This window comes from Lutra lutra, chromosome 9 (genome assembly GCF_902655055.1).
Source record: "Lutra lutra chromosome 9, mLutLut1.2, whole genome shotgun sequence".
Classification (NCBI taxonomy): Eukaryota; Metazoa; Chordata; class Mammalia; order Carnivora; family Mustelidae; genus Lutra; species Lutra lutra.
In genome coordinates, this window is record NC_062286.1 from 136,015,422 (window position 1) to 136,039,968 (window position 24,547).

At 43.6% G+C, this 24,547-nt stretch overlaps 1 protein-coding gene across 11 annotated transcripts in view; it reads right to left on the reverse strand.

Moving 5' to 3' along the window:
* BCAS1 (brain enriched myelin associated protein 1) overlaps positions 1 to 24,547 on the reverse strand; it is a 92,580-nt gene that overhangs the window by 23,108 nt on the left and 44,925 nt on the right. For 4 of the 11 annotated variants that reach the window (XM_047746326.1, XM_047746324.1, XM_047746323.1 and 1 more), the window contains exons 5-9: positions 15,864 to 16,022; positions 14,867 to 14,911; positions 12,401 to 12,535; positions 8,047 to 8,223; positions 1,813 to 1,854 (exon numbers count right to left, since the gene is read on the reverse strand). In XM_047746326.1, coding sequence (XP_047602282.1) covers positions 1,813 to 1,854; positions 8,047 to 8,223; positions 12,401 to 12,535; positions 14,867 to 14,911; positions 15,864 to 16,022 — 558 coding nt within the window. The remainder of the gene's footprint in view (positions 1 to 1,812; positions 1,855 to 8,046; positions 8,224 to 12,400; positions 12,536 to 14,866; positions 14,912 to 15,863; positions 16,023 to 24,547) is intronic. The other 7 variants (XM_047746329.1, XM_047746325.1, XM_047746333.1 and 4 more) reach the window with 4 other exon arrangements.

The following is a 24,547-nucleotide window of genomic DNA, read 5'->3' on the forward strand; positions in this document are numbered from 1 at the left end:
CACGAGAACCCTAAGGGGTAGGTAATATTATTGTGGCCATTTAAGAGAGGAGTAAACTGAGGTCCCAGAAGTGGCACAGCCTGGGGATGATGGGCCCAGAATCAGTACTTTTAGCCTCATGCCCTCCAACAAACAGGCTCCTAGACAATGAAATGTTGGAGCTTCCAAACAGAAAGGTTACTTATAGGGCTAAGTACTTTAAAGCCATCTCGAGAACGCTTCTTTATTGAGAAAATACTTTGAGAAATACTTGAGAAAATACTCTGCTTTCTTTGGTATCTTTATCAGCTTTTTGTTCTCTTTTGGCATCAGTAATTATAACTCTGGTTCACATTTATGTTTCTGTTCTGAACGTCACATTAGAAAAGGAGATACTTGCTCTTTGTCTGTCAAAGGTGACCTCTGCATGCTAGCGTGCGAGCTGCGAGGTGTTCCTCAGACAGGCAACTGCCCACAAACATCCAAGAACAAGTTTCTCTTCAGAAAATCCAGAACCTCCAAGCTACCTGATGCTTCAGACTTCACCAGAAGCTTTTAAATTTAAAGTTCACAGGAAAAAGACTCAGAGTTGCTGCTTACTGGTTGCTGAAATAGGCTTTGACTCTGTAGAAAAGAGCTGGTAAATTCATGAGAATTTTCGGGAATTATGAAAGACCTGAGCTTTGCTGAGCTATTGAGTTTGAGTCAAAAGAGAGGGGGAGGGGGAAGGAAGGAAGGCAAGAAGGAGAGAAGGAGAGGAAGGCGAGGAAAGAGAGGAAGGAGAGAAAGGAAGGAAGAAGGAAAGGCAGGTGGGTGAGTGGGAGGGTGGGTGAGGGGGCAGGGAGGGGGGAGGGAAAGAAAACACTTACAACAACAAAAAAGCAGATCTGGAAGATCTTTCTCTTAACAAGAATTATAACATAGCCATTCTGATTTTCATTCCACATCACAGGCAACACTTCTGGAATGTACTTGGATACTCAACATCGGTTCAAGGCCAGCAATTAAATAAAAATGAAAACACAAGCCCTGTCCAAGGCTAGCAAACAAGAGACACCTAGAAAGAGCCAAACATATTTTACTTTGGCAAAATGATCACGATCATTTTCTTTCTTAAGGAGCTATGAACTCACTTGTCCCCGCTCACAAAATTTTCCAAAAAGACTACACTTCTTTCAGAACCAGAACTGCTGACTCAGGAGGACAACTGATTCATCTCCCTGCAAGATGTGTTGGAAAACTGTTTTTGACGTGCCTCTACCAAGCCATCCCCTTCCGATGTGAACACACGGTCTTGAAAGTTTGGACAGTGAGGCTCAACCTACGCCTGTCAGGTGTAGATCCAAGAAGGCAGCTCTCCTGCCCAAGACCGACAGTCTCAACACGGAGCTCGGCAAGATGCTCTCGTGCTTGACACCATAACCTGCCCTGGGTGCCACCCACAGTTAGTAGAGAATCTGGGTTGCCATGGAAATAGAGGTGAACGAGTAGTCGAGATGGAGGAGCCCAGCATGCAGCATCATTGCCCCTTAAGGATGTGTGAGTGTGTTCTTATGTTTGGTAGACTCTTTCAGCCTTTAAATGAGAACAAATGGTAAAGACTCTTGCTCTGATTTTGTCTTTAGTTTGCATGGATTCAAGAGGTGTTACAAATCTTCACCCAGCGTCATTCCCCATTGGCCCCCGATCACGTGAAGGGATGAAAGAGTCTACGGCAGATGGGAGACATTGGCGCATGCAAGAACACGGGCCCCGGAGCTGGAATGCCCCATGCGTGGTCCAGCATGCAGAAGATGAGCACGGAATGGTTCTGCCATTTAACGCATCACTTACATTCTCCTCTGCACCTGCGGGGACTGAGTCCTCTTTAACTGACTAAAGGGGAGATAAAAACAAAAGTAAGAGTCAGGATGTTACCCCCAAAAAAGGAGAGTTAGTTGGGCTCGCAGGTCTCCGGTGCCATTCTTGAACATGGAATTTCTTACACATACCTGGTTCCAAAACGAACTTGAAGGAGGCTTACGGGAAAGTAAACAGTACAGCAAGATAATATAAAAAGTTCTGTATTTTTTAACATGCAACGAAGGGAAGATAAACACCCAGATGCAGCCCAGGACCCGAATGGAGTGAAGAGAAGGGGTTGCTACAGAAAACACAAAGCACAGTCTGGGCTGTGGGTCAGCGAAGTGTTTGCCCTAACATTCTCAAGTTGCTGAGAAAAAGAGGGAAAAGGATGGATCATGCAGGCCACCGTCACTGGTAGGTAAAAGCGAATGAGCTGCTCAGGAATATTCTGGCAGAAAGTCCAGAGAAGTCCATCTGTGGTACTCATAGGGCAAACAGGCACCCAGGTCACGAGCTGGGTCTTTAGCCTTATCCCAACCACAGTGCAGTGGCCTGCATCAGAAGCTGCTTCCTACATCGGCCGTCCATATGGGTCAATGTCATCATGGCCAAGATCAATCTGGTTAAAACCCTCCTCTGGAGGCCCAGAGAGCTGGGGTCCAATACACCCAACTTCAAACACTGTTCCGCCTTACAATAATCCTGGCATTCACAGTCCTGCCTCAGATTAGGAGAGCAATTGGCCCAATGCTATCAAAGGTCAACGCCACCACCATCACATCAGTCTGCTAAGCTTCAACCTTGGAGCTCATCGTTGCAGTTGTTCTTAAATCTGGTGGGGGAGGGGTGGTGTTTATAGACCGCTTTGAAACTCAACTCACTTGACAGATCTGGACTCTCATCCCAGAAAAATAAACACAAACAAAATATTTTGCAAATAATTTTAGGGTGTCTGTAGACCATCTCTTGGATTCCAGTCTAGGAGCTCTTTTTTATATTCATTCTGTTCCAAGTCCTGTGTTTGTTTTTACCTTTAAAACATGCAGAAGGAGGGAAGAAAGGAATCAACATTCACAAATACGTCTCCTGCGTTGTGCAAACGTCTTGTATACCCATAGAGACATTGTATATGCAGGTGCTTCATAGACCTCCTCTCACTGAAAGTGGCCAAAAGCGGTAAGGATGGTGATCCTTGTTTACACAGGGAAAAATGGAGATACCGAGAGCTAAAGTCCCTTGTTCAGGGTGGTGCAGTTAGAAAGTGGTGGAGATGGTTCTGAGAGCCAAGTTTTCCCCTGCTGTGATGATTTCAAGGGTCAGAAACACACCTTTTAATAATAGTGTGAGCTTCTCTCTCTGCCACCAGACTTGCTTTCTCTCTAGATGAGATTTGCAGCTTGGACCATTCATCAACAGTATCTCCGTTGAACCCATTCTTTGAGCCAAGTCTGGATCTCACATGTCATGTGTTCCAGCACCCAGCGTGGTTTCCACGCTCAAACCACAATGACAAATGAAGGCCTCGGGCAGCTTCTGCCTTTTCTCCTTATGTTTCCCAGCTAGTAGAAAGTCTACAAGCAGAGGATGAGAGGCACCTAGGAGCAGTCCGACAGGTCCTGGGTGATAGATAAGCTCTCAGATAGAAGGCACAGGATCAATGATTCCACATCGGAAATACGCCCGGGAAGGAGATCTCAGAGACTAGAATGTAACTTGCACAGCTCACTTCAAAGGAGACCAGAGAGGACTGTCAAGTGCAAGTCCCACCTCAGCAGACTGAAAGGTGTTTACTGGATTCTTAAATATCCAGCCAGAAGAACCTACTCAGGTGTGAGGCTAATCAGGAAACACCCAGACAGCAGGATTCCCATTCAAATCTCAAAACCAGAAACTTCTGATCTTCAATGCACCGGCCATCTGGCTGTTCCCCGCTCAGTCTACAAACTGTCCAGCCTCATTCATGATAACAACAGAAAACCCAATTTGAAACTGAAGGATCCCGTTTGGGCATCTATATTGCTGAGAATGAGGACCCAAGCACAGCCCCTGAAACACACCAGTCTCAACTTGCACAGAGAGTGTTCCCGTCCTTTGAAGAGCACATTCAAAAAAGAATGCTTCTTTAAAATACTGTCACATGGTAGCACTTAAGCCAACAGACATCCCGTTGCTAGTGGGTCTTCTGGAAGCATCATTTGATCATGTGACAGCTGTTCTGCATTCACTGATTTCACAGTGGCCCTAAGACCTTTCCTCAAGCCTAAACATTTCAGCCCGCCTTTCAAGTGCTTCCAGAATGGTCCGGCCATATGACAGACTTTCTTAACCAGGATTCTCCGGGATTCTGAGATCAAATATAGGAATCTGTACTTGAAACAGATGATTCAGGAGGATTTTTAAAGTTCTCTTAGTCTGTTTTGCCCTACACCGACTGCTGCTTTTTTTCAGACACACATAGCCTTGTGTAACTTGCTCCCCACACATGAACACTGGATTCCAACATCCTTGTCCTGAAACGGGGCTCGTCACTTCGCATTCATTTTTCCACTCCATCCTCCCAGCAGTCACAAAAGGTGGCTGTCACTGCCCACTTCCAGAGCTGAGGAACGCAAGGCTTAGAGGATTTAAGTGACCCAATCACAACCAAACAGCCAGGGGCTGTCAGAGCTGAGAGCGGATGGCGTGTCTCTTGGCTTCTGCATGCCTGCTGTTTCCCACGGCATCACGTGTGTCCTCCAAGGGAAAGCAGGCAAGGCACTACTATGAAGATAGTCCAGATGCATCATTTACAAGTTGTGTGCGTGCCCATGCACGCGTACACACCTGCAAGTGCAGGCGTGTGTATCTCCCCTGTTCCTTCCAACGGACTTCAGGTGTTTCGACAGTGGGATAAGTGAGTCTCAGACTCGTTTTGTACCTCGGGTGCTGTTGGCGCCAGACGCCACACATGGATATTTAGATCCGACCCGGCAACGGTTCACACCTAAAGAAATGATAAAACTGTTCGCTGAGCACTTACTACGTCTGAGGGTCTCTCTGTTACAGGTAGTGGATTGGCATAACAACGCGGCAGGAGAAACGGGTCCCTAGTTACACAAAAGAAAACAGAGGCTTCAGGGGGTTCTGGAATTTGTCCAAGGCTATGCAGTCTGATCTTTCTGATTCTGTCTGCTATGCAAGACCTACTGCACACCAGAATTTTCCGAGATCATCTATTCCAACCCTTTCCTTCAACAGATGAAGAAAAAGAAACTCAATCAGGTTGAGTAACTCTTGTGAGGCCACAGAGCAAAGGGCACCCCCCAAAGAACCCGGAACAATAAGGGACACGTAGGTGGTGTAGGTACCCGGATTTTAAACACTTTAAGGCAAATATACCATTCTTTAAAATTTATTTTCTGAAAGGTTACTTGTGTTACTTTTGTTTTATAATAAGAACAACTTCAGCAATCAAGACTATAAATCACAATAACTTATCATTTCATATGCATAGCACAGTAGGGGCGACATTTTATTCCTGATGTTCATATTGTAGATGTATACACATGAAAGTCAGTTTGTTTCAAAGCTTCCCAGTCAAAAGAGGAGAAGAAAGAGAGCTTGGGTTAGTGGGAAAATCAAAATTTTCTAGCATTTCTCTTTTTCTTCCCAAAATTTTTACCACAGTGATTTTATAACCAAAGCTCATCTAATTTAAAGTAAAGAAAATGAAGGTCGTTTGTTTTCCACTAGCACGTAAGTCCCCCCGGAGAATGTAAGCTGCAGAAGAGCAGCGATCTGGCGGCTGCTCTCCCTTCCACGCATCAGCACAAAGCATTTGGTGCAGAACAACTGCACACGAAGGAGACTGAAAATATTCTTGCATAAGTGAATCATCCCGATTTTACTTCCACAGAGAGTCGTTCTTTCTGATTGGGTGGGAGAAGGAAAAGCAAGATTTACGAGTGATTTGGGTTTTCGCTTCTCTTCATTATTTTTATAATTGATTAAAGAAATAAAGCCAGATAACAGTGAAAAAGAAAAAAAAAACAGCGAGACTGAACTCTATGAAATCAGCCCATTAGGGGGAAACGAATACATGCCTTATAGACCCCAACAATGAGGGCAGATGAGGTATTTGAGGCTGAGTGGCTTAGAAGCTTCCCCAGACTGCAGGGCATGGAGAAATGAAGACGCGGCCCTTGTGAGCAGTTAGAGTGGCCACACCGCCCAGCACAAACGAGACGAGTGACAAAGGTCGGAAGGCCCATTCGTTGGCCACTTTTTGTACAGTGTTAGGGATTTTGCAGGAATGATTTCATCGACTCTTCATTGCTAGGATGAGGTGCTATTATTATCTATATTTTACAAATTAGGAAACCGAGGCAGTTCTTCGAGGCTCATTGTCCAACGCCCAACTTTTAAACCTTCCCTAAGCGTTCCTCGAACTGGAGTCGTTTGCCAGGCTCTGATAAGGTTTTGGCCACATTCCATGTACCATCTGTGGCCGCTACGGGTGTGCTGCTCTGATTTCACTGCTGGAAGGACAGCCCCCGACCCGCACCCCTGGGCATCTGCTGCGGAGTGAATGCTGAGACCAAGCTCCTGCTGCCTGCTCCCTCCCAGGCAACGGCCGAGCACGCAGGGTACTGGGCCGTTCTTACGCAACGCGGGACCCCTGTGGCCAAGCTCTGCTCTGGGATTCACCATTGGCCCAGCACCACCCCTAGTCTGTGGCTTTGCCAACCTTCTCCTCCTTCCTTCCCTGTCTCCCTTCTGCCATGTCAGCCCCCCACTGTGGTCTGAGGCCTCTCTCTACCTCCTCCTGTCCCACCCCCTTATCCTTCAGGGTGTTTTCCTCCAATAAATCTATTGCACATCAATTCTGTCGCGTGTCCCTCCTCAGAGGATCTGAATTTATGATACACACTAAAGATCAGTAACATTATTCCTTTTAATTGGATTACTTTTTAAACTATTCCTTTTAATTGGATTACTTTTTAAACTAAATATAGACTCACCTTGGGCAAAATATATATTAAATCTTGAGTTTAATGAGCTTTAGCTCAGTTTTTCTAAAGCATTTTAAATATATATAATTTTTAAAGTAAATGATGTTTGAATGTGGGTTGCCTAGTCATCTTCCTGGCCGCCAATATGCACACATGATTCACTTGGGAAATTTCCCCTACAATATATTGCTGATAAAAAGTTTTTAAAAATAAGTAATTGGTGGTTGGGAAGGAAGGAGGATTAGGACAGAATGCCAAATGACATCACCCAAAGTTTTCATTAAGTACTGGAGTTTGTGTTTTGAGCAGAACCCAGAAGGAAGATTTCTGTACGACAGAAAGCCAACAGAAAAGGGTTCCAGAAATCCAGCTGGATTCTGGACCAAAGAACAAAGTGAACACTGTAGCGGTATCTGTATTTCTGGCCTGCCTTGCACTGCGTGCTAAGTGGCATGGGTGTTTTGATGAAATTCCTAATTTGATTTTTTTTTCAGCTCTATGACTTATATTCCCCTCTCTCACCCACGACATCTTGCTCATCTTTTGGCCACATTTAAAAGAGGCAAGAGTTCTGAACATGTGTGGCAGCTGGGGGGTGCTCAGCAATGATGATCAAGGGCTAGCTCGCAGGCTGACTCAGTCCTACCCACCGCACTGCGCTCCCTTATGAGCCACCAGAATTCTAGAGGGAAGAAAATGAGACACTGTTTCTAGTGCCCCTATCACAGAGCGCGGTGTGTGCCCGCCCTGGTGGTGAACAGTAGACACCTCATTTTTCCAAAAGCAGAGTGAGCTTTAGTGGTTCATAATGACTGATTCTATCTTGCTGAGGGAAAGAGAGTGGCGCCCAGAGGTGGTTCAGCTGGCTGGTGGGGACAGTGGTCAGAGGAATCCGGGAGAAAGCCAGAGTACTAAGCCATTTTGGAAAGAAAATGAAATCACAAAATACCACGACTGTCTGTCATGAACCGAAGAAACTCCAAGAATGAAAAAATCAACTTGTTTATTTCCTTGTCTTTCCCATGAAACACATGCTTCTCACACCATAGACACTTCATTCTTCCCAGGAGTAAATTACAAGGTTTCAGCTCAATGGCTAGTTGAGTCATTTGGGGGGGGGGGGGGGAATAAACTCTGTACTTGGTGAGCACAGGGGTGACCCCAAATGAAATAATTTCTCCAGTCACCCTAGACCCAACTATACTCCACAAGTCTTGAAAATGGGACTTACCTTTTTCCAGAATAGTTTGCCCAGAGGCAGAGAGCTGGGTCCCCCCTTTTCCTTGGCAGTTTCTTTTGCAGTATCCGTGGATGGAGGGTTCTTAGCTGCCCCTCTGGTCTCCTGGGAGATAAAGTTTGCTTTGTCTGACTTGACATCAGATGAAGTGGCAGGTGACTTTTCAGCACCCTAGAGAGTTAAAAAAAAAATTAAAATGACCTCTGGATTTCAAAAGTGTGAGATCTCTTTTTTTAATAAGCCTACGCTGGGATTACACATGTTAATTTTCTTTTTTTATCATTTTCTGTCCTTGAAAAGATTCTATATGAATGCAGATTTGTGTTAAAATTTTGGGAAAAGTCAAGATAGTTTCTTTTTGCAAAAGAATACATTACGTTATATAAGTCATTAGGAATCAAGGTGCTGGTAAGAGGCACTTTCCTGTGAGAAAGTTAGTTTATACTGAGGCCACTGGTCTTCAAATGGTTTTGATGATGTTCCCATCAGTGAAAAGAGTTTGAATCTGTTCCTCCAATACGTGTGCATTTGCTTATATTATACACGTACTATTTGACGAATCCAGTTGTGAAATTTTTTTTTTCCAGTTGTGAAATTAAAAGAGGTTAAAATAAATGTAAGGGACATTGTCTCCAACTTTTAACTTTGATTTAATAATCACAATCAAAGATACCAGTGCCAGACACTGTTCTAAATGACTGAATGTTCTAACAGTAGTTCTATGAGGAAGGAGCTGATTATTACATTCATTTTACAGAGAAGGAAATTTTGGTCCCAGATGGTTAAAAAACTTTCCCACAACTACACTAATAAGGGGCCAGAGTTGACATCAAAATCCGGGGAATCTGACACCCAAACCCAAGCTCTTACCCCCTCCTCTATACTACACCACCTCCAACAAACCAAAGTCTCCCCACTCCTTGTGCTACTGTACCCATCCAAGGAGAAAATATCTAAAAAAGTTTCACACTGGGAAGGTGATAATGACAAAAAGGCTGAGAAACACATCTACACTCATCGGTTTCATCGGGAAATGGGCCATCCTCTTCTCTTTGCGCTGGGAAAATACCCAGAGACTCTTAAAAAACATTGCAAAGAGATAACTGTATTATATATAGAATAATATAACTGTAATATATTAGTGTAATTGTTTGTTGAATATGTATCTTCCTGCCCAGATCATGAGCTTTGAGGGTAAGAGCCATTGCCTTGGACGCCATTACATCCGTAGCTCCCATCAGACCCAGGGTCTGCCACAAAATAGGTATTAAATAAATAACTAAATAATTGTATGGAAAGGACCAGAGAGAAATGCCTACACAGGATCCTCCCACATTGTTGCTGCCCGCCCTCCCCCTCCTTAGAGGGCTCTGGAGCCATAGGCCACCTGCAGTCTTTTCTCCCTGCCCATCCATCTCTCCACTTCCCAAAGAAGTGCCCCAGGTGCTGTTCTGCCAGCTGAATATTAATGCTCTTTGTCTGCATTGTGGAAGAGATCACAAAAGCTCGGTATTTTCCGGAGTCAATCTCATGGATAGCGTTGCCCGATTTAGCCAACACTCTCAATAAGAAGAAGATAAGATAATCCTGATAATTTGAATTTCAGATCAACGAAGAATAATTTTGAAGCCTAAGAATGTATATTCCTAGGATTGCCTGGGACATATTTATATTTATACTAAAAAGTTATTTGCTGTTTATCTGAAATCTGAATTTAAGGGAGTGTCTGTATTTTAACTGGCAACACTACCCATGAAATTCTAACATACTAGATTTGGGGATTGCGTATCAAATGACCTGACCTTCTTCCCTAGTTAAGTGTTCATCTTGTTTCACACTTGGGCGTGGAAGAGGGGAGCGGTTAGTTAGAGGTAAACATGACACCGAGGAATGGAAAACAATGAATGTGGGGCAGAGCTTAGGAATCACACAAGTCACCTACTAATATTTTAGTAGCCCTACAGAGAGGGTGGGCAATAAGAAAACCTGAGTGGGGAAACATGCATTTCTGGGTATGGCAGGAAAAATAAATAAATAAATAAATAAATAAATAAATAAAAAATCCTAAAACAATGCCTTGCCTTGTGTGCGTGTTGTCATGTTCAGTGTTTGAGGAACATGTGAAAAAGTTTGATTCCGAAGCATAGCATGTGATTAAGCCAAGAGAGAAAGATCCAAATTCAGCAAAGAAAAGCTGACACTCTATTTATAACAAGAAGCTTATTTCACTTATTAATTCCAGGACTCCCTATTCTTTTATACTAAGAAGAAAATTTTTTAAAGAAAATTTTCTTTTCATAGGAAGAAAAATGGAGATAAAGAGATGGGAATCTAGGAGTTGATCCCAATGGGTCCTCATTGTATTTTTTTCCTTCTTGAATTGCAAAACCAGAAGATGATGTTTTTATCCCTGAATTTGCTTGGATTTCCTCTTTTCTTTCCAAGGTTACAACGAAATTGAGAATGAGCCACACACCTCCTCTAACCATGCAACTGTCTGTCTGGTCCGTGTTAATGGCCCTATTTTCCTATCTTTTTGGATGACAGAATCGTAAAGTGAGGTAAAAGGAGGTAAAAGCCAAAAAGCGCTAGCAAATTGCTGCACAAATGAGAACATTTGGGAATTATCTCCTTACTTTACATAAAAAGGCAAAACCTTACAGTCCAGAAAGGGGTGTCTCTTCTCTTTCTTCCCAGTATTTCCCCTGAATCCTATCTTTGCCCAAAATGTAACTCAGTGCCAGGATGTGAAGCCAGTGATCTGGGGGGACCTTAAGAATACAGAACATGGGCGCCTGGGTGGCTCAGTGGGTTGAGCCTTTGCCTTTGGCTCAGGTCATGATATCAGGGTCCTGGGATCGAGCACCACATCGGGCTGTCTGCTCGACAGGGAGCCTGCTTCCTCCTCTCTCTCTGCCTACTTGTGATCTCTGCCTGTCAAATAAATAAATAAATAAATAAATAAATAAATAAATAAATCTTAAAAAAAAAAAGAATACAGAACATGGCTGGCCCCCTTTTTGTGGAGGAAAGAGATTCTGGAGGCATATACAGTAGCACCACGTTTTAATCCTCAACCACCCGCTCTACGCAATCTCTATCCCTCCACCCCTGCTGTCTTTACAAAACAAATCAGCCTGTATGGAAATTCAAGAGTGGCTTCATAACACAGTTTGCTTATGCAAATATAGATTCAGCCAGGAGATCTTTCTATGGAGTTTTTACTTGCCTACACAATCCTGGGGCTATAACATCCCGCTGGGGAAGGTTTCTTTTTTTTTTTTTTTTTTTTTCCTTAAGTTCATTCAACTTAGTGGAGAATGGCAGATATTTCAAACAAATGTCCAAGGATGCTGGCCCAATTCAAGGATCTTAACTGCTGGTTTCAGACAAACCCTGGTGCCTTCTTAGCCATTCAAAGAGAGAAAATTCCATAGCTGACTTCTATGTTGTCCTCACTTCCCAAGGGCATGGAGATAGAAATTGCTCTGCCTTCATTCATTGTTTTCTTATGCTTGGGTTTTTATCTGGGATCAGTATGAGCTTAGTTAAGACTGAGAATGGGTGGAACAGACCACAGAAAGATAAGATGATTTTCTTGAGGTTAGAAGCGTATTTCCCAAAGTGTAGGAAGCATACCATTGGTGGTATCATATACAACTTTAGGTTGTGCTGAGATAAAACATTTAAAAAAAGACCATTAAAATGGAGAAAATACATTTTCCCCCCAATTCTCATCTAATCTTTTTAAGAACACTCAGGGGGAAAAGCTTAGTCTGGTCTTGGTACATCTTTAACATTTTTCTATTGCTGGCAAATTGCATTTTAATAAGGCTAGAAAGGCATTAGATTTGGAGCTTGACACAAACAAGGTAGCTAGAATACAATTTTTTTGTGTGTGTGAGCCATATTCATGGTTAACTCTTTATGCAAAATGACTCGAGTTTTCCACACATCTGGTAATATAAAGTTTTCTTTAAATAGGAAATGAGTCCTTTTTAATATAAAAAGATCAATCATATAATACTACATCTGACAAAAATGATGGAGATGGTATGCATGCTTCAGACATTTGAGAAACACTGAGTTAGAAGGATAATTTCAGAACCCTGGTCCACACTAGGAAGAAACTAGTCAGATGTTTATGAATAATTACAGAGACTTAAAAGAATCATTGAAATTTGGTTCATGTCATTTTTAATTCCCTTGCATAATCCCAATCACACCAGGCTGTCTTCCCCAAAGTAGAGCTGGAGGGACCCAGCACAGCCACGTGTACATATGATGAAGACCAGGGTTCTTCTTCTTCTTCTTTTTTTTTTTCTTTCTAATTTAACAAGATACAGACCTTATGCCTAAAGAATTTTCTAAATGCGAATCCTAGCCTGGGGCTATGCAGGTGCTTTTTCTTGACGCCTTTAGCTTGGCTCTCACAGGTCTTCTGTCCTGGTTGGCCATCACAGACACTTTCTGGTTTGGATGCCTTTTGGGCAACAGCAGTCACAGCTTAGAACTTTGTTTTTAGACAAAATCCTTCTTTTTTCCCCTGTCATTTTTAAGTGCATTGAAACACTTTCACAATTAACTGCCACTTTCACGATCACCCCATCCCCCAACCACAACGTTCACATCACGTGAATGTTTATCTTTTTTAAACTTTCAAAGACAATTTACTACCTAGTAGATTCCCAGACCATTTCCAGTACATGATTTTCAACAGGGCAACCTATTTAAGTGACCCAGATTAACGCAAGTCCATTTGCTAAAGACAAAGACAGGACATTAAGCTTGATTTGTATGATATAAAATATTCAGATAAAAATAGGTAACTCTGCCCCTACTCGATAGTTTTAAAGATCGAAATACTCTTGTCACACAGGAAAGGAAAAGATACATGAAAACCATTTATTTTTGCATCCTGGAGTCAAAACAAACACTGTCTCCAGTGGCTTCCTTTCTCCAACCCATCTTTTATTCAGTATTAGGAACTTCAGGGAAGCCGTATCATCTGCAAAAATTTCAACTGACTTCTAGATGGATAGATCTCCCCGGCAAGAGAAGCATCTACTGTGCGCCAGTCCGCTGAGCTGAAACAGCCCACCACAACCATTCAGAGTTGTCGACTCTAGTTACAAATGGTGGGGGATTTTGCATGGAGCATGGAGTGTGTTCAAAATTGTCTGGGCCAAATGGGAAGACGGACAAACAGTACATGTGTTTCGAAAGCAAGAATCCAAGAACTTTGGTAGAAAGGATGTTAAAAATGCAGGTTTGTGGAAAGAGGTCGGTTTGCGTATTAGACAACCTACATTCACAAAGCCCTCTTCTGAGACTCAGCTCCACTGGCAGTGACCCTGACCTCTCTGGGCAGGGTAGTGAGATCTTATCAGCTAGGTTCGTGTAGTTGGGACCACATTCTGGGGGGTGGAGGGAGGAGTCTTGGTGCATGAGCAGCTAAGAGAATGAGCGCATCAGGTCACTTGGGAAGCCACATAACACACCCACGTACCCCACTGTTTATAGCCTATTGTGCTGACTGTGTGACTTCAAACAATGTAAGACACAGAATCAAAAAAGAAACATTTGGACCCAACTATTCATTGAACTTGACCCCAGCTGCCTTATAGCAAACGACTAATTTTATAGGAAAAAGCATGTAGATGAGTCAGATAAATATTTTTTTTTGAATGGAAGAAGAACATTCTAGAAGAAGCAATTGATACATTACAATTGTCATCATGGTGTCCAATACGTCTGGCAGTGATTATGGAAATAGTGATCACCTACATTTGAACAGAGTTCCACAGTTTGCCAGGCATTGTCACACTTTCCTTCAAAACTGGGGTTGGAGACAGAATTTATTGTCCCGATTTTACAGATGTTGGATTCACATAGGTTCAGATCACGTCACACAGCTACCACATAGCAGGCCTGGAGCTCAAACGCAGGTCTTGAGACAAATTCTAGGATCCTTTTTGCAACCTGGTCCCTTCAAATATTGGTAACAGATGTATTGGGCTGGCCCAGCCATTTACTGGGTCCCAGCGTCTCTCAAAGCACCCTCAGTTATCTAAAGAAGGATGCAAGACATTTATCTGTCACCAGATTAAACTTTCCTCACGATTCCCGTGAAAGTTAAACCATGTGTTCCATTAGGGATAATCAGTTCTGTCAAGGGTAAAGGAAAACATCTCTAGAAAGTAGTTGTTCCAAATAAAATTTATTTTGAAGGGAATTGGTTGGATGTCTAGAATGACAGAAAAAAAATTCAGGCTCTCTAGGGCATCCTAACTCTAAACATTCCTTCCCTTGGCAAGCATCCAGTGGTGACTATTTGATTTCACCAACAATTGTCTTTGTGGAGATCTATTTTTTCCAAATTACATGAAAAACATGGAACGTATTTTTTAAAAGTCAAAAATAGAGCAGTTTACTTCTACTTTAAATTATAATTCACCTCTTCCTCATTTCTAGTAGCTAATTTGGCTATATTCCTATATTTCCTGGGTCTCTCCATGCACAGTTAAAAAGACCAACATGATATGTGGTTGTTAGCATTTCGTTCTTACTTTATATAAGAAATTGGTGATTGTGTCATTATTTATCCAGAGATAGCAAATATTTCAAGCTTTCCACTAAAATTTTCGTCAAAATACCGCTGACATGAATGAAACACTTTAAAGACAATCTAACAGCACTGTGACATTGCTGAACACATACACACACACAAACTTCAAGAAACCAAGTGGCAGACACAAATCCAAATCCAATCCCATGCACAAATCCAAACAGGAACACACTTCAAACTACCTACCGTGTCTTCCAGATCTTTTTTTGTTTCAGTTTTGCTAGGTGAAACCTTAAAAGTTTAAGAAAACCAAATATTAAAAATCATAGCTATCTTTTTAGGGGGATTTGATTTCATAGAGACATCGTTTTTCAGGGGGTTGTTGCTGTTCAATCTGCAGGTAACGAATGTAATGAGAAGTCCTTTTCAGTACAAAAGCGTTCTACCAAGTTCGGTAGATAGCCATGGACTTCTGGATAATTTCTAGGTATAAACAAGTTTTTTTAAAAAAGTCAGGGTTTATGATGAAATGCATCAGACCTATACATTCACTAAGAGCTTGACCACCTTCAAAATTGTCTCCTGGAAGGCCAGAGACTTTCCATCACTCCTACCACTGATCCAAGCAAAGGCACAACACTTTGGTATTCGTGACATGTTCTGTTGACTGGTTTTCACTTTTTTGAGGCTAGTCCTGGGCTTTGGAAAGAACCCAAACACACTTGGAGCTGTCCATGTGATTAGTCATTCATTGATTCATTCAGCCCTCTCATAGGTCTGGCGTGGACCAGGCCATGGCTGCCTTGAGGAGTCAGAGACAAGCAAGCGTTACAGGACATGGGTCCCTGCCTCTGGATAGGAATCGATTTCTACAGTTTTAGTTGCCATCTGAATGGCAAAACTGCTTTGATAGGTCGACAGCTCAAGGAGCTTTTTCTCTATGTTTATGTTCAATGACCATAAGACATGGGACCACAGGAGAGTTGCGTTGCAAAGTAGCTCACATAGTTCAGGCACCTGCTGTTTACCACACAGTTCCCAGCTCTAAGGGCTCCATCACTGAAAGCTCCATGTGATCCAATTCCCTTGCAAAGCACGTCCCGTCCCTGTTCTCCAATGTTCCAGCCGCACCATCATGATCCCCCCCCCCCCGCCCAATACAATAGCAAATATATATTATTCTCGGAATTAACACAACTTTGGAGCGATGGGATTAAGGAAAGAAGGAGCAGCAACCACTCACCAGAGTTTTAAGGAAGCTCATGATGGAATTATTATTCTCGGTTGTATTTGTGGTCTGGGGGTCCTCCTTTGCAGTCTCCAGTTCTTCTGGGTTCCCGGGGACAGAGCAGCTCACAATGGGGACCTCTTGTCTTTCTATCCCCTTGCTGTCCACTATGTCCTAGGTGTAAAAGAAGAGTTTTCCCCGTCGTCACTGGTTGAATGTGGACTCTCACAGTGATAATTTTTGCTTCGCACCCCTTTCTCCCTGACCCCCTAATTCCAGCCATACTTCTTCTGCCCACGGGTGTGCAGAACAATCAGGAGCTTATGAGAGTCCCTCTTCCTTCCCCTCCTCTGCTTTCTAACATATGCAGCATTTGCAGTCAGTTGGAGAGACATTGTTTGGAGCCAGAGGGTAACAAACATAGCAGTGCACGTTGCCTCCCGAACAAAACCCCCTTTCTCCCAATTCTACAAAGACATTGCGTATGATGCCAATATCTCTCAACTTTATGGTCACCTAGTCCAATGATCTGCACATTATCCCCAGAGATGCCTCCATCTGACTTCCCACAATCCCCAAGGTGTGAATCGTATCAACTTTCTAAAAGCACTTTTTTTTTAAGATTTATTGACCCATTTTTTAAAAAAGATTTTATTTATTTATTTGACAGACCGAGATCACAGAGAAGCAGGCAGAGAGAGAGGAGGAAGCAGGTTCCCTACTAAGCAGAGAGCCCAATGCGGGGCTTGGTCCCAGGACCCTGGGATCATGACCTGAGCCGAAGGCAGAGGTTTTAACCCACTGAGCCACCCTGGTGCCCCTTATTGACCCATTTTAAAGAGAGAGAGAGCGCAAGCAGGGGGAGGAGCAGAGGGCGAGGGAGAATCTCAGGTAGACTGTGCACTCAGCGCGGCACCTGATGCGGGGCTCGATCTCACCTCTCCACGATCATGACCTGAGCTGCAATCAAGAGTTGGATGGTCAACTGACTGAGCTGCCCAGATGTCCCTGAAAGTATGATGTTTTAAAATAATAACTCTGTTTTGGGGATCTGGGAGTTTATCGGTACAAGGGATACGATACAGGAACTGATTTTCTTCTGACTCAGGCCGGAGGGTAGGAAGCCTTCCAAACCTGAGCTGCTTGCTCCATCTCTATGCTCATGACCCTGGGCTAAGCCAGGTTACTTCAAATCCATCCATTCTTCACTGACGTCTTTATGGGTCTTGCCGTCCACAGCATCTATGTATTCCCTCCTCTGAGTTTCTATACCCCTGTTCTCAGTGCTCACTTGGCATGTGGGTTATGGGCCCAAGACTAGCCTAATGCCAGAGGCCAGGCCAGAATCATCTGCATTAAAAATGGGGCTTTTGTGGAAGGGCTATAAAAATACAAACACCCATTTTGATGAATATTTGAAAAGGTAATAATGACACATGTATCCCGAGGGTTCCCTACCCCAGCACTCTTTCCAAAGGGAGAGCTGCCTCTCATGAAATGTCTTATAAAGGTCTGGAACTTTGTAAAACTAAAAGCAGCTAAGAGACATGGACTTAAAAATCTTGTTAGGTTTTCTAGCAAATTCCAGGCAAAAACTGTGGTGTTGGAGGAGATGCTCTTTTAATAAACAGGTTCTAGGGGTGCCTGGGTGGCTCAGTTAGTGAAGTGTCTGCCTTCAGCTCAGGTCATGATCTCAGGGTCCTGGGATCGAGCCCTGCATCGTGCTCTCTGCTCAGCGGGGAGCCTGCTTCTCCCTCTCCCTCTGCCTGTCCCTCTGCTTGTACTTTCTCTGTGTGTGTGTGTGTGTGTGTGTGTGTGTCAAAAAATAAATAAAATCTTAAAAAAAAATCCAGGCTTTTATATGAATTAAAAAATTTTTTTTTTATTCCAGGTATATTTCTGCTCCACGATGTTAAGGGGGAGGATGGCTGAACATCCTGTTTACAGCCCATGAGGGCTGGTATACCACAGGTGTGCGCACACACACAGTTATTGTTCCAGTGTGCTTTAGAAAAATATTCCCAGCATCAAACCTTCGGTACTACGGATATTTTTGCGTAGGTGAAGCTGAGTACAAAGAACATTTGAAATAAAATTTGAAATTAAAAAAAAATTACATAAATAACCAAACAGGTGTTTTGGAAGAGGAGCCATCACGAAAGCAGTAACAGGAATAAATCTCACTGAGAAATGTTGCACTGGGTCTGACTTACGGTGTGGCCTAGGACAAAGCCATCACTCGTTTCCTCATCTGCGTTCAGTAGCTATGGGGTTGGGAGAGTTGGACTAGACCCAAACTGCAGAGAGACCACAGGTGTCAGCCCGGGCTCTGGGGCCGCCTCCTAGAGCGGTTGGGGCAGTAAAGGTGAGAGTCCACGTACAGGACTCAGGACAAGCCATAGCATCTGGTAAGCTTCCCATGAATGCTCGCTATTCTACAAGGCCTCCCTCTGCGGCCAGTCTGTAGTGGACAAAGGCTGGGAGGGAGGACAGTCCTCTGAGTAAAAGACAAGTGAGTCCCTCTGGCCCATGGACGCCTACTTGGATGGCACATTGGAACCATATGGGCAGTGGTTAAGCCAATGCCCCTGCCCAGACCCTGCTCAGACCAACTGAATGAGACTTTCTGGAGGTCTACAGAGTCCTGGGGGATTGCAGGATGCCCCGGGGCTGAGAACAACCAGAGTCAAGAGGAGGGAAGACCTGAGGACAAAGCAGTGTTGCCCTTGGCCATGGAGCCTGTGATGGTGGAGGTGGGGGGAGATGGGTGGAGGTGGGGGAGGGGTTTTAGCCAGAGATAAGAGCATGAAAAATGTAGAGAAGATGAGGAGGGAAGAGGGCTGGGGAAGGTTTGGGGTGAGGTTATTTAGTTCAACTATGGTGAAGGGGCTATGGCAGTCATGGTGGTTAGGGATATGCCACCCTGAGCCGGATTGAGGACATGCAGAGGGCCCACTTAAGGAACAGGGGCTGTGGAAGGTTTCTGGGCTGGAGCAGCCTTGCTGTCCCTCACCACAGGGGTGGGGAGCAGGCAATGAGACTCAAGGGCAGCAGAAAGTAGAGAGTTCCCGCAGGGAATTTTAAGGCAGAGAAGGCACATCTCCGTCCCAGAGGACGTCTGTGGTTGCCTGCAATGCAAAAAATGCAAAGAGTCAAGAGAAGACAATGGCACCAAAAGGCAAAAAAACTAGAACTCTTGTCTCTCCATCCCTCCTCCCCAGATGCACACACCTGGGGGCAGAGGAGAAGTAGAAGGGAAAATCCTACCCCCTCCAGATGGTAAGTCCAAGGTTGCATCACAGCTTGATTCCAGAAAAAACTGGGATGAATGTTAAAATGGATATGAGATGGAAGTTTTTTTTTTAAATTTTTTAAAGATTCTATTTATTTATTTGTCAGGGAGAGAGAGGGCACACAGGTGAGCATAAGCAAGGGGAGCAGCAGGCAGCGGGAGAAGCAGGCTCTCTGCTGAGCAGGGAGCCCCATGTGGGACTTGATTCCAGGACCCTGGGGTTATGACCTGAGCCAAAGGCAGAAGCTCAACCAACTGAGCCACCCAGCCACCCCAAGATTGAAGTTTTAAAATTGGACTGGACTTTTGAATCCCTAGAATGTCTGGGATTGCCTGTGATAGCAAAAGAATTAGGAAAGAAACTATCAGGTGTCTACCAGGCACATGACATGGACCAAGTCACTGGGCATAGAGCAGGGACTGAGACACACAGTGCCTTGTCCTCAGAGAGCTGACCTTCTAGCAGCGGAGCAAAGCAAAACCAAACAAAAATACAGATGAACCAATAAATGTAACTTATGCCTCAAGCAGTGACGATTGCAAGACAACAAATGAACACGAGGGAACAGAGGGTGATTTGGTGCTGGGTGAAGTCCTCCAGGAACGGACATGTGGGGGCGGGGGAGGAATCTTTTCTGGAAGGCCCCTGACGTCCAGGCTGGGTCAGCTGCTCTGAGGCCCTCTGGCCCCACAGCCCATGGGCTCCCAGTGTTCCTCACAGGGAGGGGAAGGGCCTGGTTCTAGGCCATGGCCGGCTCCCGGACGGGTGATTCCTGCGGGGGGGCAAGAGGCAATGATTATCTCTGTGATCCCAGATTAGACACGCAGGGACATTTATTGAACTTCCTGGAAATAAGTGGTGGTCCTTGGGGGACCGACAGGGAAATCCTGCCACAGTGGCTATCCTCTGAGGAAGCGGATAACGATTAGTACCTCTTTACCCAGGACAAAGCACTCTGAGTGGGGGATACATGGTTGGACAGGACTCCAGGAACAGAGGAGACCTCCAACTCCCTCCTCTGCCCCATGGCATCATCTCCTGACATCCCTGAAGACTCTGACTTCTGCCTCCCTGATTCCCAGGTGCAGTTGGGTCGCAAGTCTCGGCTAACAGGAGGGTGAGCCCCTCCTGCCCAGTGCACAGAGGTTGTGGGTCTGCCGGGGGGACCTTCACCAGTGAGAGCTTTATGGACTTTCCATTGAAATCCTCACTTGAACTTGAGCCCTTTCCTTGAACTGGTTTTTTTTTTTTTTTTCCTCCTTAGACTGACTTTTAAAGAGAACATGACTTCTGGTTCCAGAAAGACAGAGAATATGAAGTTTCCTTATCCTCCCAGTAAGCACAATGGGAAGTCCCTGCTTTCTCTCCGTCCGGTGGAGAGAAGACAGACCAGCTAGGAAATGGAGACACCCTGGGGAGGGGAGGGCCCTGGGGTTTCTTCTTGCCTCATAGATCCTAGACTTGGAAATGGAGGAGCCAGCAACCTGCAAATAAGAGCAGCCACTGAGCAAAAAAGTGCTGACAAGGAGGCAGAAAAACTAGATCGCTCACACATGGCTTGCTGGTGGGCAGCAATGGCACAGCCTGTGTGGAAAAGGGTTTGCCAGTTTCTTGACAAATGAAGTACACAACCACAATACAACCCAGCAATTGCAATATCCTGGGCTTTTTTTTCACCAGTGAAATGAAGACATATATTCACAGAAAAACCTGCACATGAAAGTTTATAGCAACTTTGTTTGTAATAACCCCAAACCAGAAACATCCAAATGTATTTCAAGGGATGAATGGCTAGACAAAATGTGATCTCTCGGTAGCAGAGAATAGTATTCAGCAATAAAAAAGGAAGGAAAGGAACAATTTGTATTGATAGACTTAATGACCTCAATGAGCCTCCAGAAAATTCTGCTGGAGGAAAGAAGCCTGTCCAGAGTGTACAGACTGCGTGATTCCATTGATATACCGTTGTTGAAAAGACCTAACTATTGAAACGGAGAACAGATGGGGGTTTGCCAGAAGTTGGGAAAGAGGGTGGAGCTGGAAGGGAAGTGGAGGTAGGGAGAGGAGGGCAGCATGAAGTGGACATGTTCTCCATGGGACCGTATCAATGTCAATATCCTGATTGTGATATTGTATCATAGTTTTGCAAGATGTTACCGCTGAGGGATCCTGGATAAAGGGATTTCTTTGTATCATCTCTTACAACCGCATGTGAATCTACAATAATTTCAAGATTAAAAATTTTTTAAAAAATCATTTGAGGATAGTTCTGGAAGAATGAAGAATCAATGAAAAGTCCAACAATTCTGGAATAGGTCAATAAATTTGTACATGGTATTTGCGTATGAGATTAACCTCTAGGCTACATTAACCTACATTTCTACATGTAGGAATGACACATTCCATGTGATGGGATATTCTGCAGCCACGAATTCTTTGAGGAAAGTATAACGAGCAAAAAAGATCAATGATAATAATCATGACCAACCTTTATGTGTCAGGCCCTGCTAAACTAGTTATAAAGGCCCCATGCAATTCTTTTTTTTTTTAAGATTTATTTACTTATTTATTTGTCAGGGAGAAAGAGAGAGAAAAGGTGGGGAGAGGGAAAGAAAGAGACCATGAATGGGGGGAGGGGTAGAGGGAGAAGCAGACTCCCCACTGACCAGGGAACCTGATGTGGGGCTTGATCCCAGGACCCCGGGATCATGACCTGAACTGAAGGCAGATGCTTAACTGATTGAGTCAGCCAGGTGTCCCAAAAGTCTTCATGTAATTCTTACAAGGATTCCGTGAAGTATGTACTATATGCAGTTTTAGGGTTTTTTGGTTTTTTACTGATGAATAAATCGATGCATGAGAAGGATAGATAACTTGCATATGGTTGTAGAGTAGAACTGGAATTTGACTCCAGACCCAAATTATTTCCAAGGCAAAAAGCATGTACGCTCCATGCTGCCTTACCCCTGCCAACTCCCTTCCTTCAGGTGTTTGCTCAAAACCAAGAGTTGTTCTATTTTAATTTCTCTTGTCTCTATTCTTCTTCCCTGCTATATGACACATATTATCCCGGGACATATAGGAATTTAGGGTATGATAAAGAGGACACCTCAAATCTATTCAAAGCGGAGGACTATTTAATCAAACATACAGGGACCAGGTGGTCATATGAAAGCAAATCAACTTGGTGCCCTAAGTCAATCCTATAGAAGAACAAAATCCAAATGGATAAAAACTCTAGACGAAAACATGAGAAAAATATTTATATTTTATAATTTTGGATGGAGAAGACTTTTGTAACTGTGACTCAAAATCTGGACACCATTAAAGGAAAGATTGAGAGAAAAAAATAAAAGTCCGAAAGTTTGGAAACGTTCCACTGGGAGGCTGGTTTGAGAACCAAGCAGTCTTGTTTACTGCTGTTCAGAATGTAAATTAGTTTAGTCCTGATTGAGGGCAATTTGCCATTATCTACCAAAATTTTTAAAAAAGAACAGACTCTTTTATCTAGTGATTCTGCTTCTAAGCATTGACTCTCAACTTCAAGTCACACACGTGTGAAAAACCAAACTCATGAAGTTGTTTACTGTGGGGCACTAGCAAATGTTGGGAAATCAGCCCAATATCATTGTTTGGGTCCAGGAAGACTAGATCTTGGAACACTCACACAACGGAATAGTACATGAGTGTTAGAAATGAGGAAGCTGTACAGGTATTGAAATAGTGTTGTCTGAAAAAAAAAAAAAGCATGGACTAGAACCGAGTGTATATTATATCATCTTCTGTGTAAAAAAAAAAAAAAGGAATAAAAATTTATGCTTGCATTTGCTTATGTATGTCCAGAGAGATCCTGGAAAGATGCACTTAAAAATGCAACTGGTAATTATCTACTGGGGATGGCATTGGTAGACAGGTAGACCATTTTTAGAATTTCTTAATTTGAGCCAGGTATTATGTATAAAAATCAAAATTAAAACAAAATGTAGGCGACTAATTCCAAATTTTAAAAAACTCCCAGAGGGCGAAACTAAATACAGTTGGAAAGATGATGCCTTACATATTGAGTTATTTGTAGAATGATCTTTGTTCCTAACTACAAATATGTCTTTGCTATTCTCATTAGGCCTCCAGATCATGCTCAACGAACAGAAATTTTGGACTGAAGCAAAAACACTCCCCAGGAAATATCTGGGAACTTCTTTGATACAAACAGGTGTTCATGGTGTCAGCTTGTTTTCCATCTGTGTGGAAGAAGCCTATTTTCCCCCCTTGCTGTTGGCTTCAAAGGGCAAACAGACAGGGACACTAGTTAAGTGATCACAATTTGTCATGTTGAAAAATAATGCTGCCTTATCATAATTTGATTGTCTATAATAAAACCCATATGGAACTTCTGGCACCTTCCTTCAACTGTGAATTATCAACTGGCTCTCGGCCTCTTCAAGCAATGTCTACGTTGTTAAAGTGAAAACACAAGGCATGAAAGCCTTGTCTGGAGCTATTAGTGATAAATGTCTCCCTCATCTAGGTTTCTTCACTGATGGTGTGTCCTGGGTTTCGGTTTGAATCATTGTACCAAGAATCAGCTTCTAGCTTACAGTTTAACACAAGAAAATTTGTCCGAAGAACACTGAATGGTACAGAAACCCATTACTCCATTCCTTTCCATCTGTTAGAAATTTGAGCCACATGCTGCCCGGGGATAAAAGGGAAAGCTCTGTTTCCTCTCCCACTTGGATGCCCCAGTGGCACAAAGGGCATCGTGTGCTAGGCAGCAATGGTCTCCAGACTGTCTTCCTCTGAAAGTCCCATCACCTGCATGGAGCCATTGTCAGATTGAGGGAGAAAAATGGAATTTGGTTAATTCTTGAAGATAGAATTCATCTTCCCATTTGCCCAGAAGGGAAAACAAATTAATAAACAAGAAAGGAACTCCAAAACCAAAGTTTCCTAAAACTGTTCTGGGGGACCTTCAAAATTCCCTGCCTAGGGGCGCCTGGGTGGCTCAGTAGGTTAAAGCCTCTGCCTTCGGCTCAGGTCATGATCCCAGGGTCCTGGGATCGAGCTCCGCATTGGGCTCTCTGCTCTGCAGGGAGCCTGCTTCCTCCTCTCTCTCTCTCTCTCTGCCTGCCTCTCTGCCTGCTTGTGATCTCTGTCTGTCAAATAAATAAATAAAATCTTACCAAAAAAAAAAAAAAAAAAAACCCTCCCTGCCTACATATATGTTTCCTATGTTACATATAATACATTTACTTTGTTTTCCCACGGAGCTCAAAACCATCTAAGGAGAGTTGGTCAAGTTGGTCACTGTAGCTAATTTTTATTTTCCCCACTCTTCCCGCCCAAATTCACACCGGCTGATAAAAAGGCATCCACGTTGTTTAAGCTCAGGGCAAAAATAGGGAA